Genomic DNA, 18,162 nt, shown 5'->3' with positions numbered 1-18,162 from the left:
ATCTCGCATTTGGATGATTTCAGTATAGTAGTGTGATATCTCGGATTCGGATGATTTCAGTATAGAAGGTGTGATAATATCTCGCATTCGGATGATTTCAGTATAGCACATGTGATAATATCTCAGATTCGGATGATTTCAGTATAGAAGGTGTGATAATATCTCGGATTCGGATGATCTCAGTATAGAGCGTGTGATAATATCTCAGAGTCGGATGATCTCAGTATAGAGCGTGTGATAATATCTCGGAGTCGGATGATCTCTGTATAGAGCCGTGTGATAATATCTCGGATTCGGATGATTTCAGTATAGAACGTGTGATAATATCTTGGATTCAGATGATTTCAGTATAGAAGGTGTGATAATATCTCGCATTTGGATGATTTCAGTATAGTACGTGTGATATCTCGGATTCGGATGATTTCAGTATAGAAGGTGTGATAATATCTTGGATTCGGATGATTTCAGTATAGAAGGTGTGATAATATCTCGCATTCGGATGATTTCAGTATAGAAGGTGTGATAATACCTCGCATTCACATGATTTCAGTATAGAAGGTGTGATAATATCTTGCATTCGGATGATTTCAGTATAGAAGGTGTGATGATATCTCCCATTCACATGATTTCAGTATAGAAGGTGTGATGATATCTCCCATTCACATGATTTCAGTATAGAAGGTGTGATAATACCTCGCATTCACATGATTTCAGTATAGAAGGTGTGATAATATCTTGCATTCGGATGATTTCAGTATAGAAGGTGTGATGATATCTCCCATTCACATGATTTCAGTATAGAAGGTGTGATGATATCTCCCATTCACATGATTTCAGTATAGAAGGTGTGATAATACCTCGCATTCACATGATTTCAGTATAGAAGGTGTGATAATATCTTGCATTCACATGATTTCAGTATAGAAGGTGTGATAATATCTTGCATTCGGATGATTTCAGTATAGAAGGTGTGATAATATCTCACATTCGGATGATTTCAGTATAGAAGGTGTGATAATATCTCGCATTCGGATGATTTCAGTATAGAAGGTGTGATGATATCTCCCATTCACATGATTTCAGTATAGAAGGTGTGATAATATCTTGCATTCGGATGATTTCAGTATAGAAGGTGTGATAATATCTCGCATTCGGATGATTTCAGTATAGAAGGTGTGATAATATCTCGCATTTGGATGATTTCAGTATAGAAGGTGTGATAATATCTCGCATTCGGATGATTTCAGTATAGAAGGTGTGATAATACCTCGCATTCACATGATTTCAGTATAGAAGGTGTGATAATATCTCGCATTCGGATGATTTCAGTATAGAAGGTGTGATAATACCTCGCATTCACATGATTTCAGTATAGAAGGTGTGATAATATCTTGCATTCGGATGATTTCAGTATAGAAGGTGTGATAATTAGTGATGGACGAACTTCCGACGGGACGTTTCGCGAACGCGAAACGCGAACGGACACAAACGTTCGCGAAAACGACCGTTCGCCGCGGGCTCCATTGACTTCAATGGGAGGCGAATTTCGCAAACCTTTAGGTCGAATTTGCGGCCACGGGGTAATTATTAGGGGGTAGCACGTAGTCCCACCACCTGGACAATAGCATAATACATGTATGAGGTGAATTTGGGATCGATAACTACAAGCATTTTTTTTTTATTTGGGAAATTGTTCTGACAATTCAGGACTATGGAGCTAATGAAGGCAATGGAGGAGAGGGAAGGTCAGGGACCAGGGTAGGCAAACAAGAGGGTGCAGGAGATACAGAGCACTGACAGCAGCACCGTAATACAGAGCACTGACATCAGCACCGTGACATACAGCGCTGACAGCAGCTCCGTGACATACAGCGCTGACAGCAGCTCCGTGACATACAGCGCTGACAGCAGCTCCGTGACATACAGCGCTGACAGCAGCTCCGTGACATACAGCGCTGACAGCAGCTCCGTGACATACAGCGCTGACAGCAGCACCGTGACATACAGCGCTGACAGCAGCTCCGTGACATACAGCGCTGACAGCAGCTCCGTGACATACAGCGCTGACAGCAGCTCCGTGACATACAGCACTGACAGCAGCTCCGTGACATACAGCGCTGACAGCAGCTCCGTGACATACAGCGCTGACAGCAGCACCGTGACATACAGCGCTGACAGCAGCTCCGTGACATACAGCGCTGACAGCAGCTCCGTGACATACAGCGCTGACAGCAGCTCCGTGACATACAGCGCTGACAGCAGCTCCGTGACATACAGCGCTGACAGCAGCTCCGTGACATACAGCGCTGACAGCAGCTCCGTGACATACAGCGCTGACAGCAGCTCCGTGACATACAGCGCTGACAGCAGCTCCGTGACATACAGCGCTGACAGCAGCTCCGTGACATACAGCGCTGACAGCAGCTCCGTGACATACAGCGCTGACAGCAGCACCGTAAGCAGCCCCAGGAGGAAGTCAGCACAGCACAGGGATGGTGTGATCCCCTCATAATAAGAACCCCCAGGAGGAAGTCAGCACAGCACAGGGATGGTGGGAGCCCCTCATAATAAGAACACCCAGGAGGAAGTCAGCACAGCACAGGGATGGTGGGAACCCCTCATAATAAGCAGCCCCAGTAGAAATATGACACCGCTCAACCTCTTCAAAGAGGAGGGTAGGGGCATATAGTACGGTGTGCTTTTTTGGGTCAGGGAAGTGAGCCAAATGAATTAAGAAGGTCTGTGTGCTTGATTCCAAAAATTGTTTATAGACATATACATGGTCTACTGATCACATGTGTTGAATTCCTCCGAGATCCATGCCTCATTCATTTTTAGAAATGTGAGGTAGTTAACACTGTGGTGAGCTAGGCGAGTACGCTTATCGGTCACAATCCCCCCTGCTGCGCTGAACGTCCTTTCGGACAGGACACTGGATGAGGGGCAAGCCAACAGTTCGATTGCAAATTGGGCAAGCTCTGGCCAGAGGTCAAGCCTGCCCACCCAGTAGTCTAGGGGTTCATCACTCCTCAGAGCGTCCACATCGGCCGTTAACCCAATGTAGTCGGACACCTGACGGTCTAGGCGTTCCCTGATGCTGGATCCGGATGACACCTGTCGATGGGTCGGCTGAAAGAATGACCTCATATCCGAAGTCACCAACACATCTTCAAACCGGCCTCTTCTTGCAGGCGCTGTTGGATTGGTACCCGCAAATCCTTCTCTGGGAGTGGGAATTGCTCCTCTGCCAGCGCACGCAAAAGCAGAATGCAGCATTTCTCGAAGCAAGGCCTGGAAGTGCTGCATTCTGACAGCCCTCTGCGACGGCGGTAACATTTCCGCCATTTTGTGTTTGTACCGGGGGTCTAAGTACGTTGCCACCCAGTACTGGTCCTTGACCCTCATGCTTTTTATACGGGGGTCCCTATTAAAACACTGGAGCATGAAGGCCCCCATTTGCACTAAAGTGGAAGCGGTGTGGTGGCCTGGCTCCTGCTCATCATCCAGGATAATGTCGTCCTCTTCATTCTCCTCTCCCCATCCTCGCACAACAGGGATCCCAGAAAGGTTTAAAGCATGCTCTTCTTGCTCCTGCTCATCCGCCCCGGCACCATCCTCCTCTGACTCCTCATCAGACTCCTGTTGTTGACTTGTCTCAGATAGAGTAGCCCCCCCTGGGAATTCATCCAGCATTGCGACTTCCTCATCTTCCCGCTCCTGCTCCTCCACAGCCTGATCAATGACACGACGCAATGCACGCTCCAGAAAGAAGGCATAAGGTACCATGTCACTGATGGCGCCATGGCTGCGACTGACCAGTTTGGTGATCTCCTCAAATGGCCGCAGAAGTCTGCATGTGTCGCGCATGAGCAGCCACTGGCGCGGTGAAAAAAAACCCAGCTCCCCAGAACCGTTTCTTTCGCAGAGTTCATACAGGTAGACGTTAACTGCACGTTTCTGCTGGAGCAGCCTATCAAGCATATAGAAGGTTGAGTTCCATCGCGTCGGGCAATCGCAAATAAGACGTCTGACCGGCAGATGGTGTCGCCGCTGAATGTCAGCAAGGCGAGCCATGGCCGTGTAAGATCTTCTGAAATGGGCCGAGATTTTCCTTGCCTGCCGCAAGATGTCCTGGACCCCAGGGTATTTGACAAGGAATCGCTGCACGACCAAGTTTAAGACGTGTGCCATGCACGGCACGTGCGTGATTTTGCCCTGTTTCAATGCGCTAAGCAGATTGGCACCGTTGTCACACACCACTTTACCAACTGTCAAATTGAGCGGTGTTAGCCACTCATCTGCCTGTGAACGCAAAGCTGAAAGGAGTGCCGGGCCAGTGTGGCTCTTTGCTTCCAGGCACAACAGACGCAGCACGGCATGGCAACGTCTCACCTGGCATGTGGAATAGGTTCTGGGGAGCTTGGGCGGTGCAGTGGAAGAGACGCTAGCAGCGGAAAAGGAGGAGGCAGCTGAGGAGGAGAGGGAGGAGGATGGAGTAGGAGGAGGAGAAGAAGAGTCAGGCCTGCATGCAATCCGTGGCGGTAAAACCAAATCTACACGGGTGCCACGGGTTACATGCTTGACGGCCGTCAGAAGGTTCACCCAGTGGGCAGTAAAACTGATATACCTTCCCTGCCCGTGTTTGCTAGACCACGTGTCTGTGGTCAGATGTATCTTGGCACCGACACTGTGTGCCAGAGATACATTCACTTGCCGCTGAACATGGCCATATAGCTCTGGGATGCCCTTCTCTGAGAAATACTTCCTTCCTGGGACCTTCCATTGTGGTGTTCCAATGGCCACAAATTTGCGAAAGGCCTCCGAGTCCACCAGTTTATATGGCAGTAGTTGGCGGGCTATGAGTTCTGACAAGCCAGCCGCCAACCGTTGGGCAAGAGGGTTATCCGGCGTCATCATTTTTTTACGCTCAAACATTAGGCCCACGGAAGCCTGCCTTTTTGCAGAAAAATGTGAGCTTGGCGTGATGGAAGGTGGAGTGGAGGACAATTGTGAGGAGAGAGGAGAAGGAGAAGTAGAAGACGAGGCTGGACGGTGAGAGCCTGCAGTGTGGCTTTGTGTGTTCCGTTGCTCCCACTGGGCTCGGTGATGGCTGCTCATGTGCCTTCTTAAGGCGGTCGTCCCTAGGTGAGTATTGGGCTTACCGCGACTAACGCGTTGACTGCAAAGATTGCAGATGGCAACGCTATTGTCAGCAGCGGACACGTTAAAAAAAGCCCACACTGCGGAGCCATGTGCCGGTGTCCTGGGAGCGCCAGATGTGACCGTACATGGTCGATGACTCGCTCCTGATACATTTGCAGTCTGCTTTGTCCCTGCTGTGCAATGTAAGTCATTGCTGCTTCTCCTCCCTATCTGCTGGTCCATATCTCCCTCTGAACTCCCCTCCTCTTCCTCTCTTGTGGGCACCCACGTGACATCACTAGACACGTCATCATCAACGTCACCTTCCCCACCGCTATAAGTAGAGTAGGCAGCAACACCGGGGACCAACCTCCTCCTTGGGCTGATCTGGGTACTGGCGTCAGACTGCTGAGTAGCGCTTGTTGCTACCTCCTCTTCCTGATCCAATACCAAGAGTGGCTGCGCATCAGAAATGTCCTCTTGATATGGATCGGAAAATAATTCCAGTGACTCAAGCGGAAGGTATGTGGTGGTGGTGGTGGTGGTCGTGTTGTTGGTGGTAGTGTCTTTGGGGGTGCACATAGCAGAGAGTGAAGAAGAGGGTGCAGATCGAGAGGATGAGGAGGGTGCAGAAGAGTAAGGCTGAGCGAGCCACTCAACCAAGTCTGGTGCATCCTTTAAAGTAATTGAACGCACCTTCTGCAACTTCCCACTTTGGCTCAAGCCTGTTGCTCCTGCCCTACCCCTACCACCCCTGCGGAAGGGCCTGCCTCTTCCTCTGCATGTCATTTTTTAAATGACCCTGTGACAAAACTCTTAGTCCCTATACCGCTGAAGGACTGCTGCAGTATAGGTGAGCGGTCAGCAGTGGTGCACGTCAACCCTATCTATTGTGGACCTATAGCGGTCCTTACAGAACAGCAGACTGTACCGCACTCAAGCCTATGTACCGTAGCACCCTATACCAAGTTACCAGTCCTTATAAGAACTTTTGTGGACCAAGCAGGTTGTGTATTAGTGTTTAGCAGACTGTACGTCAGTCCCTATACCGCTGAAGGACTGCTGCAGTATAGGGCAGCGGTCAGCAGTGGTGCACGTCAACCCTATCTATTGTGGACCGATAGCGGTCCTTACAGAACAGCAGACTGTACCGCACTCAAGCCTATGTACCGTAGCACCCTATACCAAGTTACCAGTCCTTATAAGAACTTTTGTGGACCAAGCAGGTTGTGTGTTAGTGTTTAGCAGACTGTGCGTCAGTCCCTATACCGCTGAAGGACTGCTGCAGTATAGGGCAGCGGTCAGCAGTAGTGCACGGCAACCCTATGTATTGTGGACCGATAGCGGTCCTTACAGAACAGCAGACTGTAACGCACTCAGGCCTATGTACCGTAGCACCCTATACCAAGTTACCAGTCCTTATAAGAACTTTTGTGGACCAAGCAGGTTGTGTGTTAGTGATTAGCAGACTGTACGTCAGTCCCTATACCAATGAAGGACTGCTGCAGTATAGGGCAGCGGTCAGCAGTAGTGCACGGCAACCCTATGTATTGTGGACCGATAGCGGTCCTTACAGAACAGCAGACTGTAACGCACTCAGGCCTATGTACCGTAGCACCCTATACCAAGTTACCAGTCCTTATAAAAACTTTTGTGGACCAAGCAGGTTGTGTGTTAGTGTTTAGCAGACTGTGCGTCAGTCCCTATACCGCTGAAGGACTGCTGCAGTATAGGGCAGCGGTCAGCAGTGGTGCACGTCAACCCTATCTATTGTGGACCGATAGCGGTCCTTACAGAACAGCAGACTGTACCGCACTCAAGCCTATGTACCGTAGCACCCTATACCAAGTTACCAGTCCTTATAAGAACTTTTGTGGAACAAGCAGGTTGTGTGTTAGTGATTAGCAGACTGTACGTCAGTCCCTATACCAATGAAGGACTGCTGCAGTATAGGGCAGCGGTCAGCAGTAGTGCACGGCAACCCTATGTATTGTGGACCGATAGCGGTCCTTACAGAACAGCAGACTGTACTGCACTCAGGCCTATGTACCGTAGCACCCTATACCAAGTTACCAGTCCTTATAAAAACTTTTGTGGACCAAGCAGGTTGTGTGTTAGTGTTTAGCAGACTGTGCGTCAGTCCCTATACCGCTGAAGGACTGCTGCAGTATAGGGCAGCGGTCAGCAGTAGTGCACGGCAACCCTATGTATTGTGGACCGATAGCGGTCCTTACAGAACAGCAGACTGTACTGCACTCAGGCCTATGTACCGTAGCACCCTATACCAAGTTACCAGTCCTTATAAGAACTTTTGTGGACCAAGCAGGTTGTGTGTTAGTGATTAGCAGACTGTACGTCAGTCCCTATACCAATGAAGGACTGCTGCAGTATAGGGCAGCGGTCAGCAGTAGTGCACGGCAACCCTATGTATTGTGGACCGATAGCGGTCCTTACAGAACAGCAGACTGTAACGCACTCAGGCCTATGTACCGTAGCACCCTATACCAAGTTACCAGTCCTTATAAAAACTTTTGTGGACCAAGCAGGTTGTGTGTTAGTGTTTAGCAGACTGTGCGTCAGTCCCTATACCGCTGAAGGACTGCTGCAGTATAGGGCAGCGGTCAGCAGTAGTGCACGGCAACCCTATGTATTGTGGACCGATAGCGGTCCTTACAGAACAGCAGACTGTAACGCACTCAGGCCTATGTACCGTAGCACCCTATACCAAGTTACCAGTCCTTATAAGAACTTTTGTGGACCAAGCAGGTTGTGTGTTAGTGATTAGCAGACTGTACGTCAGTCCCTATACCAATGAAGGACTGCTGCAGTATAGGGCAGCGGTCAGCAGTAGTGCACGGCAACCCTATGTATTGTGGACCGATAGCGGTCCTTACAGAACAGCAGACTGTAACGCACTCAGGCCTATGTACCGTAGCACCCTATACCAAGTTACCAGTCCTTATAAGAACTTTTGTGGAACAAGCAGGTTGTGTGTTAGTGATTAGCAGACTGTACGTCAGTCCCTATACCAATGAAGGACTGCTGCAGTATAGGGCAGCGGTCAGCAGTAGTGCACGGCAACCCTATGTATTGTGGACCGATAGCGGTCCTTACAGAACAGCAGACTGTAACGCACTCAGGCCTATGTACCGTAGCACCCTATACCAAGTTACCAGTCCTTATAAGAACTTTTGTGGACCAAGCAGGTTGTGTGTTAGTGATTAGCAGACTGTACGTCAGTCCCTATACCAATGAAGGACTGCTGCAGTATAGGGCAGCGGTCAGCAGTAGTGCACGGCAACCCTATGTATTGTGGACCGATAGCGGTCCTTACAGAACAGCAGACTGTACTGCACTCAGGCCTATGTACCGTAGCACCCTATACCAAGTTACCAGTCCTTATAAAAACTTTTGTGGACCAAGCAGGTTGTGTGTTAGTGTTTAGCAGACTGTGCGTCAGTCCCTATACCGCTGAAGGACTGCTGCAGTATAGGGCAGCGGTCAGCAGTAGTGCACGGCAACCCTATGTATTGTGGACCGATAGCGGTCCTTACAGAACAGCAGACTGTAACGCACTCAGGCCTATGTACCGTAGCACCCTATACCAAGTTACCAGTCCTTATAAGAACTTTTGTGGACCAAGCAGGTTGTGTGTTAGTGATTAGCAGACTGTACGTCAGTCCCTATACCAATGAAGGACTGCTGCAGTATAGGGCAGCGGTCAGCAGTAGTGCACGGCAACCCTATGTATTGTGGACCGATAGCGGTCCTTACAGAACAGCAGACTGTACCGCACCCAAGCCTATGTACCGTAGCACCCTAGACAGACCAAGTTACCAGTCCTGATAAAGAGCTTTGTGGAACAAGTGAGTTGTGAATGATTAGCAGACTGCAGCAGAAGGGCAGCAGTCAAGTATAATATTCTTTCTATATTTGGAAGAAAGAATATTATACGTGTACAAGCCTATTACCGTACCACTGATACCAGTCCTGAAAAGAACCTTTGTGGAACTAATAGTAACAGCAAGTCTTTAAAATTATCCTCACTGCCTGACACACTGCTTCCTGCCTGTCCCTATACAAATTGGCAAAAAAGAGTAGGCTGGAACGATTAGCTGGAACAGCTCTTTTGTGGACCTGATAGTAACAGCTAATGATGATGATGATGATGATGATGAAGAAAGACTAATCTGGCTGAGCTGTCCCTAAAATAGCAGCATACAGCGCTCTGTCCCTTTATCTAAACTGACAAAAGAAACTCAGGCTGCTGACCTAACACCTATACCAGTCCTGAAAAGAACTTTTGTGTACCAAATAGCTAGCGTTTTCTCTGTCCCTACTCCACACAGGATCCTTTCCCTACAGTGACAGAAGAAAGAATGTAAAATGGCCACCGGATCGGGTGTATTTATAGGTTAGGGGGAATGTCCAAGTGTCCATGAGCTGTCATGTCTCAATTGGTTGTCCTGTAACACATGATAAACGTGTCACGAAAGGTTAAAGTTCTTGTATACATTAAACACGTAAGTCCGCCGGGGCGAACGACGGAAAAAGGCGTTCGAACCCGCGGACGGCGAAAGTCGGAAATTCGCCGCGAAACGACCGCCGGGCGAACCGTTCGGCCATCACTAGTGATAATATCTCCCATTCGGATGATTTCAGTATAGAAGGTGTGATAATACCTCGCATTCGGATGATTTCAGTATAGAAGGTGTGATAATATCTCGCATTCGGATGATTTCAGTATAGAAGGTGTGATAATACCTCGCATTCGGATGATTTCAGTATAGAAGGTGTGATAATACCTCGCATTCGGATGATTTCAGTATAGAAGGTGTGATAATACCTCGCATTCAGATGATTTCAGTATAGAAGGTGTGATAATACCTCGCATTCGGATGATTTCAGTATAGAAGGTGTGATAATACCTCGCATTCGGGTGATTTCAGTATAGAAGGTGTGATAATTAGGGATGAGCTTTATGTTCGGGTTGAACATTGGCTGTTCACCCGTTCATCAAAAAACGAAAATTATGAGACGTTTGCAGCAAATTTGAGCGCCGCGTAATGCCCCATAATGCACTGCGGGATCACAGTGCATTGCTGTATGATGATTGGTCAAAGCATGCACTATGACCAGCATGCTTTGGCCAATCCCAGCGCTCAGATAAGAGAGTAACCAACAGTACTTAAAAGACCCACACCAAAGAACAATGCGGACCTCTCCTTGCTCCTTATCAGCTGGGATCTCCAGCCCCACTAGACCTCCAGTGCTCTCAGAAATCTGCACCGAGAGGAATGAAGGTGTACCAAGCATTTGCAGCCAATCTGCTAGCGGTACATGAACATCGGATTTTAGCAGGCAAATTTCCCTACCCCAGTTGCTAAACCGGAAAAAGAAATTCGGCCCCAGCCATCCACATGCTCAGCGTCTGAATGCTAGCTTGGCCAAATTGCTAGTACTGAAACTGCCGCTGTTTCAGCTGGTAGACTCTGCCCCCTTTCGTGAATTTGTGGAATGTGCGGTACCTCAGTGGCAGGTTCCCAAACGCCATTTCTTTTCACGGAAGGCCATTCCCGGCTCTTTACCAGCATGTGGAAGGCAAGGTCTTGGCCTTGTTGGACAGGGGGGGTCAGCAGTAAGGTGCAAATTACCGCTGACTCATGGTCCAGCAGGCATGGACAGGGACGTTACCTTTCTTTCACAGCGCACAGGGTAACTGCTGGCAGCTGGGAAGGATGTAGGACAGGGTTCAGTATTGTTGGAGCTTGTTTCACCACCATGCCTCCAAAATGCTAGTGGTGGTTCTGCCAAAGCTCTCTCCTCCACCCCCTCCTCTTCTTCTTCTTCCTCCTCCTCTATGGCCTCTTCTGCAGATTTGTCCTCTGTAAGCCCTTGTACACACGGTCGGAGATTCCAATGGAATGTGTCCGATCGGACCGTTTTGTCGGATATTCAGACTGTGTGTGGTCTACATCGGATTGTTTCCGTCGCAGTATCCGACGAACCAAGTTTTCCAACTTGTTGGTAAAATTTTCCAACAAAATGCTCCGATCGGACATACTCCGATCATGTGTAGAGAATTCCGATCGGACAAAGTGCCACGCATGCTCAGATCAAATTCCTACACGAAAGCTATTGGCTACTAGCGTGAACGTAGTCCAGTCATAACGAAATAACGTAATCATGTCGGATTTTCCGACAACTTTGTCCGACCGTGTGTATGCAACAGTTTCGGACAAAATCTGATGGATTTGGTTGTCGGAATCTCCGACCCTGTGTACAAGGGCTTAGTGTTCAAGGGGCTACATAAGCACTCAGGCAAAAAGATGCCATGCAGTGCTCGAGTTGGTCTGCTTAGGGGACAGGAGCCACGCTGGGGCAGAGATTCTGTCAGCTTTGCAGGGGAAGACTCAGAGGTGGTTGACGCCACACCAGCTGCAGCCAGGAATAGTTGTATGGGACAATGGCACCAACCTCCTCTCCACCCTCCGACAGGAACACTTAACCCATGTTCCCTGTTTGGCTCACGTCCTGAATTTGGTGGTTCAGCGGTTCTTGAGCAGGTACCCGGGCTTACGGGATCTCCTGAGGCAGGACAGAAAAGTCTGTGGTAATTTCCGCCGGTCATATACAGTGCCTTGCGAAAGTATTCGGCCCCCTTGAACTTTTCAACCTTTTGCCACATTTCAGGCTTCAAAGATATAAAATTTAAATTTTTTGTGAAGAATCACCAACAAGTGGGACACAATTGTGAAGTGGAACGAAATCTATTGGATATTTTAAACTTTTTTAGCAAATAAAAAACTGAAAAGTGGTGCATGCAAAATTATTCGGCCCCTTTACTTTCAGTGCAGCAAACTCACTCCAGAAGCTCAGCGAGGATCTCTGAATGATCCAATTTTGTCCTAAATGACTGATGGTGATAAATAGAATCCACCTGTGCGTAATCAAGTCTCTGTATAAATGCACCTGCTCTGTGATAGTCTCAGGGGTCTGTTGAAAGGGCAGAGAGCATCACGAAGACCAAGGAACACACCAGGCAGGTCCGTAATACTGTTGGGGAGAAGTTTAAAGCCGGATTTGGATACAAAAAGATTTCCCAAGCTTTAAACATCCCAAGGAGCACTGTGCAAGCGATCATTTTGAAATGGAAGGAGTATCAGACCACTGCAAATCTACCAAGACCTGGCTGTCCCTCTAAACTTTCAGCTCAGACAAGGAGAAGACTGATCAGAGATGCAGCCAAGAGGCCCATGATCACTCTGGATGAACTGCAGAGAACTACAGCGGAGGTGGGAGAGTCTGTCCATAGGACAACAATCAGTCGTACACTGTACAAATCTGGCCTTTATGGAAGAGTGGCAAGAAGAAAGCCATTTCTCAAAGATATCCATAAAAAGTCTCCTCTAAAGTTTGCCACAAGCCACCTGGGAGACGCACCAAACATGTGGAAGAAGGTGCTCTGGTCAGATGAAACCAAAATCCAACTTTTTGCCCACAATGCAAAACGATATGTTTGGCGTAAAAGCAACACAGCTCATCACCCTCAACACACCATCCCCACTGTCACACATGGTGGTGGCAGCATCATGGTTTGGGCCTGCTTTTCTTCAGCAGGGACAGGGGAGATGGTTAAAATTGAGGGGAAGATGGATGCAGCCAAATACAGGACCATTCTGGATGAAAACCTGTTGGAGTCTGCAAAAGACCTGAAACTGGGATGGAGATTTATCTTCCAACATGACAATGATCCCAAACATACAGCAAAATCTACAAAGGAATGGTTCACAAATAAACGTATCCAGGTGTTAGAATGGCCAAGTCAAAGTCCAGAGCTGAATCCAATCGAGAATCTGTGGAAAGAGCTGAAAACTGCTGTTCACAAACGCCCAAGCAACTTGCAGCTGTAATCGCAGCAAAAGGTGGCTCTACAAAGTATTAACGCAAGGGGGCCGAATAATTTTGCATGCCCCACTTTTCATTTTTTTTATTAGTTTAAAAAAGTTTCAAAAATCCAATAGATTTCGTTCCACTTCACAATTGTGTCCCACTTGTTGGTGATTCTTCACAAAAAATAAAAATTTTATATCTTTATGTTTGAAGCATGAAATGTGGCAAAAGGTTGAAAAGTTCAAGGGGGCCGAATACTTTCGCAAGGCACTGTAATGCCAGTGCTTGGCTGGCTGACATTGAAAGAGAATGCAACCTGCCCAAGAACAGCCTCATTTGTGACATGCCCACCAAGTGGAACTCAAGGTTGACAATGCTGCAGCAGCTGCACATGCAGCAGAGGGACATCACTGAATACCTGTGTGAGTATGGCACCAGTACAGGGTCAGGGGAGCTTAGCTTCTTTTTGTCATGCCAGTGGCTACTGATCAAGGATGCATGCAAGGTCCTGTCAACATTTGAGGAGATCACGAGGATGGTGAGCAGTGACAGTGCATGCATCAGTGATACTGTCCCTCTTGTCTTCCTGTTGGAGCACACGCTTCATGGAATAATGGACAGGGCACTTGAGGCCGAACAGTGGGAGGAAGAGGAGGACTTCCTTACCTCTCAAGGTCCCATTTACCCAGATACTAATATTTCTGCAGGACCGCTGATCATACAGGATGAAGAGGAGGAGGATTGTGTTAGCATGGAGGATAACACTCCATGCATCAGAAGTGCTCAGAAACACATGGAGTTGTACGTGGCTGGGAGGAGGTGGTTGAGGATCATGTGATCCTTAGTGACCCAGAGCACTCAGGATAGAATGCCTCAGCAAACCTTCACTGCATGGCTTCCCTGAGCCTGCAAAGCCTGTGAAAGGACCCTCGGCTTCATGGTATCAAGGAGAGGGATCACTACTGGCTGGCGACCCTTCTCGATCCACGTTACAAGAGTAAGGTTGCAGAACTTATCCAGGCTTCGCAGAAAATGAAACATTTTTGGGAGACCTTGCAGAAAGGTTTGTGCAATGCACAGCCAGACCCTAGGAGGTTAGTTTCCTGGAGCTGGACAACGTGTTGCTGAGGCTTTGTTCAGTCACAGAAAGAGCGGTGGAGAAGGTGGCCAGCTGACCGATGCCTTCAGACAATTCTTCAGTCCTCAGCGCCCAGGTTTGATTGGTTCAAGCAACCATCGCCAGTATCTGAATTACATGGTGCAGGAATATCTAGGGGCAAGATCGGACTTGGAGACCTTTCCAACAGAACATCCACTGGGTTACTGGGCTTAAGGATGTGTTAACTGGCCAGAGCTTGCTCAATATGTAATTGAGCTACTGGCTTGCCCTGTATCTAGCGTTCTTTCTGAACGCACATTCGGTGCTGCTGGTGGCATGTTAACCAATCACAGAGTGTGCCTGTCCACAGACTCTGTTGTTCGGCTAACATTCATAAAAATAAATCAGTCTTGGATCACCAGCTACCAAGCAGCTGATACTGATGTAACCGATTGACTATCCTATTATGCTGAGTGACTAGACTATTCCTCCTTAATCTTCATGATGATAGCTTCTAAGAATATTTTTGGTTCAGGGCACCACCACCACCTAAGGCTCAATTTTTCTGCCCCTGTTGAACAGGGGTGTGTAATTACAATTCTTAATATAATATTTCACTGCAGGGCACGTTTCTGTGCTCAATAAGAGTAACTATGAGGGCCTACACTGTTCTGCTACCACCACCACCAAAGGCCCAATTATCCACAGCGTGTATAGGGCAATTGTCATTGGGACAGAAAGTAATGTGAAATCATCTGAACAGGGGCACAGATAGCAAAATAAAGGTTACAGGGGTGATAACCCTTCCATATGTTATCCAGAAAGCTTAAAAATAGATTTTTTGTCTGGAGCTACACTTAAAAAATGTACCTGTTCCAAATTACAAACAGATTCAACTTAAGAACAAACCTACAAACCCGGGGACCGCCTGTATACTGCTGCTCAGAGTATATAGGGAGGCCCCATGCCTTTTTTTAAATTTGGGTGCGGGGTTCCCCTTAATATCCACACCAGACCCAAAGGGCCGGGTAATGGACTGGCGGGGGGGGGGCGGCAACATTACATTCCAGCGGCGAGCAGTTTTAAATGACCTTTTTCCTTTAAAAAATGTAATTTTGCACTCGGACTGTTCTAAACATGGGAAACATGCGTCACTTTACAGGCATACTATAGACACAACCCCCCCCACCCCTGGTACGACATTTAAAGGAATATTTCACTTTTATTGTTTTACTTTAAGCATCATTAAAATCTCTGCTCCTTTAAAAACAATCATTTAAAAAAAAAAAACATTTTATTTTATTTTTTTTGCATTGATACATGTCCCCTGGGGCAGGATCTGGGTCCCCAAACACTCCCCTGGGGCAGGACCTAGGCCCCCAAACTCTTTATAACAATAACTTGCATATTAGCCTTTGAAATGAACATTTGATTTTTCACATTCGTGTCCCATAGACTTCAACGGGGTTCACGTGTTCACACAAACTTTTTGTCAGTTCGCATGTTCTGCCACAAACCGAACCGGGGGGTGTTTGGCTCATCCCTAGTGATAATATCTCAGATTTGAATGATCTCAGTATAGAACGTGTGAGAATATGTTGGACTCGGATGATCTCAGTATAGAACGTGTGAGAATCTCGGATTCGGATGATTTCAGTATAGAACACGTGTGAGAATATCTCGGATTCGGATGATCTCGGTATATGATGTGTGATATCTCAGATTCGGATGATCTCAGTATAGAACGTGTAATATGTTGGATTCGGATGATTTCAGTATAGAATGTATTGTGTGTAAAACTTCACTGAAGAATGAGAAGACAGAAGATGAACTGAAAGAAGATATATTTACACAGCGGAACACTCATCTCCAGCAGGTACCGGCAGGGAGTGGGGGGGACACGGGTAGGTAGGGAGACACCGCAGCCACCCAATCGATGCTCCCAGAGGACATGGAGGGGCATTACAGTCAATTAGAAGTCAGTTGTAATTGTAAGTCAGGCGGGAAAGGAGAATAGGGCTCCCCCTGTAGGTTGTTAGGGAGAAGGGAAGGCAGTCATATGATTTGGTAATTGATGGCAAATGAATGTAAACCTCAGAGACAGAATCTTGTTGAAGGTAAGTGGAGCCTCCCAGGCAGTGCAGGGCCACAGGGAAAACAAGGAGTCCTAGATAAGGGGGAGGGTGGCCGGTAGTTTTCTGCCATGTTACCGGTGGGGGCACTTAGAGACAAGCAAGCAAACATGATGCCCCCTCCCCCTCATGGTGCCTAATGGGGTTCATCCTTCCTGCCCAAAGTCTTCTGTAAATTTCTTCACTTTTAGAAGATCCTCAGAATTCACTGTGGGCCGAGTGGTAGCCAGCGATCGCAGCATATCGGACTGAGGGACAGAAAAACACCAGAAATGGGTTAGATCGTCCATACAGCAATCCTGATCCTTCTATCTGGCCTACTCTGGGCTTAAAGAGGATGTGACAATAAAAAGCCTTCTGGGTGCCACTCGCCTGAGCCCCCATCAAACCCCCCCACCCCCAATACTCAACTAAGCCCCCCACTCAATCCCCCCCTAATATTCACCTGAGCCCCCTCACTCAATGCCCCCTAATATTCACCTGAGCCCCCTCACTCAATCCCCCCTAATATTCACCTGAGCCCCCTCACTCAATCCCCCCTAATATTCACCTGAGCCCCCTCACTCAATGCCCCCTAATATTCACCTGAGCCCCCTCACTCAATGCCCCCTAATATTCACCTGAGCCCCCTCACTCAATCCCCCCTAATAGTCACCTGAGCCCCCTCACTCAATCCCCCCTAATAGTCACCTGAGCCACCTCAATCCCCCCTAATAGTCACCTGAGCCCCTTCACTCAATCCCCCCTAATAGTCACCTGAGCCCCTTCACTCAATCCCCCCTAATAGTCACCTGAGCCCCTTCACTCAATCCCCCCTAATACTCACCTGAGCCCCCTCACTCAATCCCCCCTAATACTCACCTGAGCCCCCTCACTCAATCCCCCCTAATACTCACCTGAGCCACCTCAATCCACCCTAATACTCACCTGAGCCCCCTTAACCCCACCAATTCTCACCTGGGCTTCCTCACTCAATCCCCCCTAATTCTCACCGGAGCCCCCGCAACCTCCCTAATATTCACCTGAGCCCCCTCACTCAATCCCCCAAATTCTCACCTGAGCCCCCTCACTCAACCCCCCTAATATTCACCTGAGCCACCTCACTCAATCCCCCAAATTCTCACCTGAGCCCCCTCACTCAACCCCCCTAATATTCACCTGAGCCACCTCACTCAATCCCCCCAAATTCTCACCTGAGCCCCCTCACTCAACCCCCCTAATATTCACCTGAGCCACCTCACTCAATCCCCCCAAATTCTCACCTGAGCCCCCTCACTCAACCCCCCTAATATTCACCTGAGCCACCTCACTCAATCCCCCCCAAATTCTTACCTGAGCCACCTCACTCAATCCCCCTAATATTCACCTGAGCCACCCCAAACCCCCTAATATTCACCTGAGCCACCTCAACCCCCTTAATATTCACCTGAGCCCCCTCAACCCCCTTAATATTCACCTGAGCCCCCTCAATATTCACCTGAGCCCCCTCAACCCCCCTAAAACTCACCTGAGCCACCTCAACCCCCCTAAAACTCACCTGAACACCCCCCCCAATACTCACCTGAGCCACCTCAACCCCCCTAATATTGACCTGAGCCACCTCAACCCCCTTAATATTCACCTGAGCCCCCATCAAACCCCCCCACCCCCAATACTCAACCGAGCCCCCCTCAACCTCCCCCAATACTCACCCTAGCCCCCCTCAATACTCAACTGAGCCCCCTCACTCAATCCCCCCTAATAGTCGCCTAAGACCCCTCACTCAATCCACCCAATTCTCACTTGAGCCCCCTCAAGCACCCCAATACTCACCTGAGCCCCCTCACTCAATCCCCCCTAATATTATTCACCTGAGCCCCCTCACTAAATCCCCCCCTAATATTCACCTGAGCCCCC

The 18,162-nt window shown here is 48.4% G+C and overlaps 1 protein-coding gene across 1 annotated transcript in view; it reads right to left on the bottom strand.

Moving 5' to 3' along the window:
* Nucleotides 1-15,961: 15,961 nt before the first annotated feature.
* Nucleotides 15,962-18,162, bottom strand: part of LOC143926521 (vacuolar protein sorting-associated protein 4A) — a gene marked incomplete at its 5' end in the record, with an annotated part of 33,244 nt that continues 31,043 nt past the window's right edge. The window contains 1 exon segment of the mRNA XM_077450316.1: nt 15,962-16,514. Within this exon segment, the coding sequence (XP_077306442.1) occupies nt 16,413-16,514 (102 nt within the window).

Source organism: Lithobates pipiens, unplaced genomic scaffold (assembly GCF_037356315.1).
Source record: "Lithobates pipiens isolate NorthernLeopardFrog02 unplaced genomic scaffold, aLitPip1_a1.2 Scaffold_10, whole genome shotgun sequence".
NCBI lineage: Eukaryota > Metazoa > Chordata > Amphibia > Anura > Ranidae > Lithobates > Lithobates pipiens.
The sequence above is the reverse complement of the archived record's forward strand: the minus strand, read 5'-3'. Positions and strand labels throughout refer to the sequence as shown.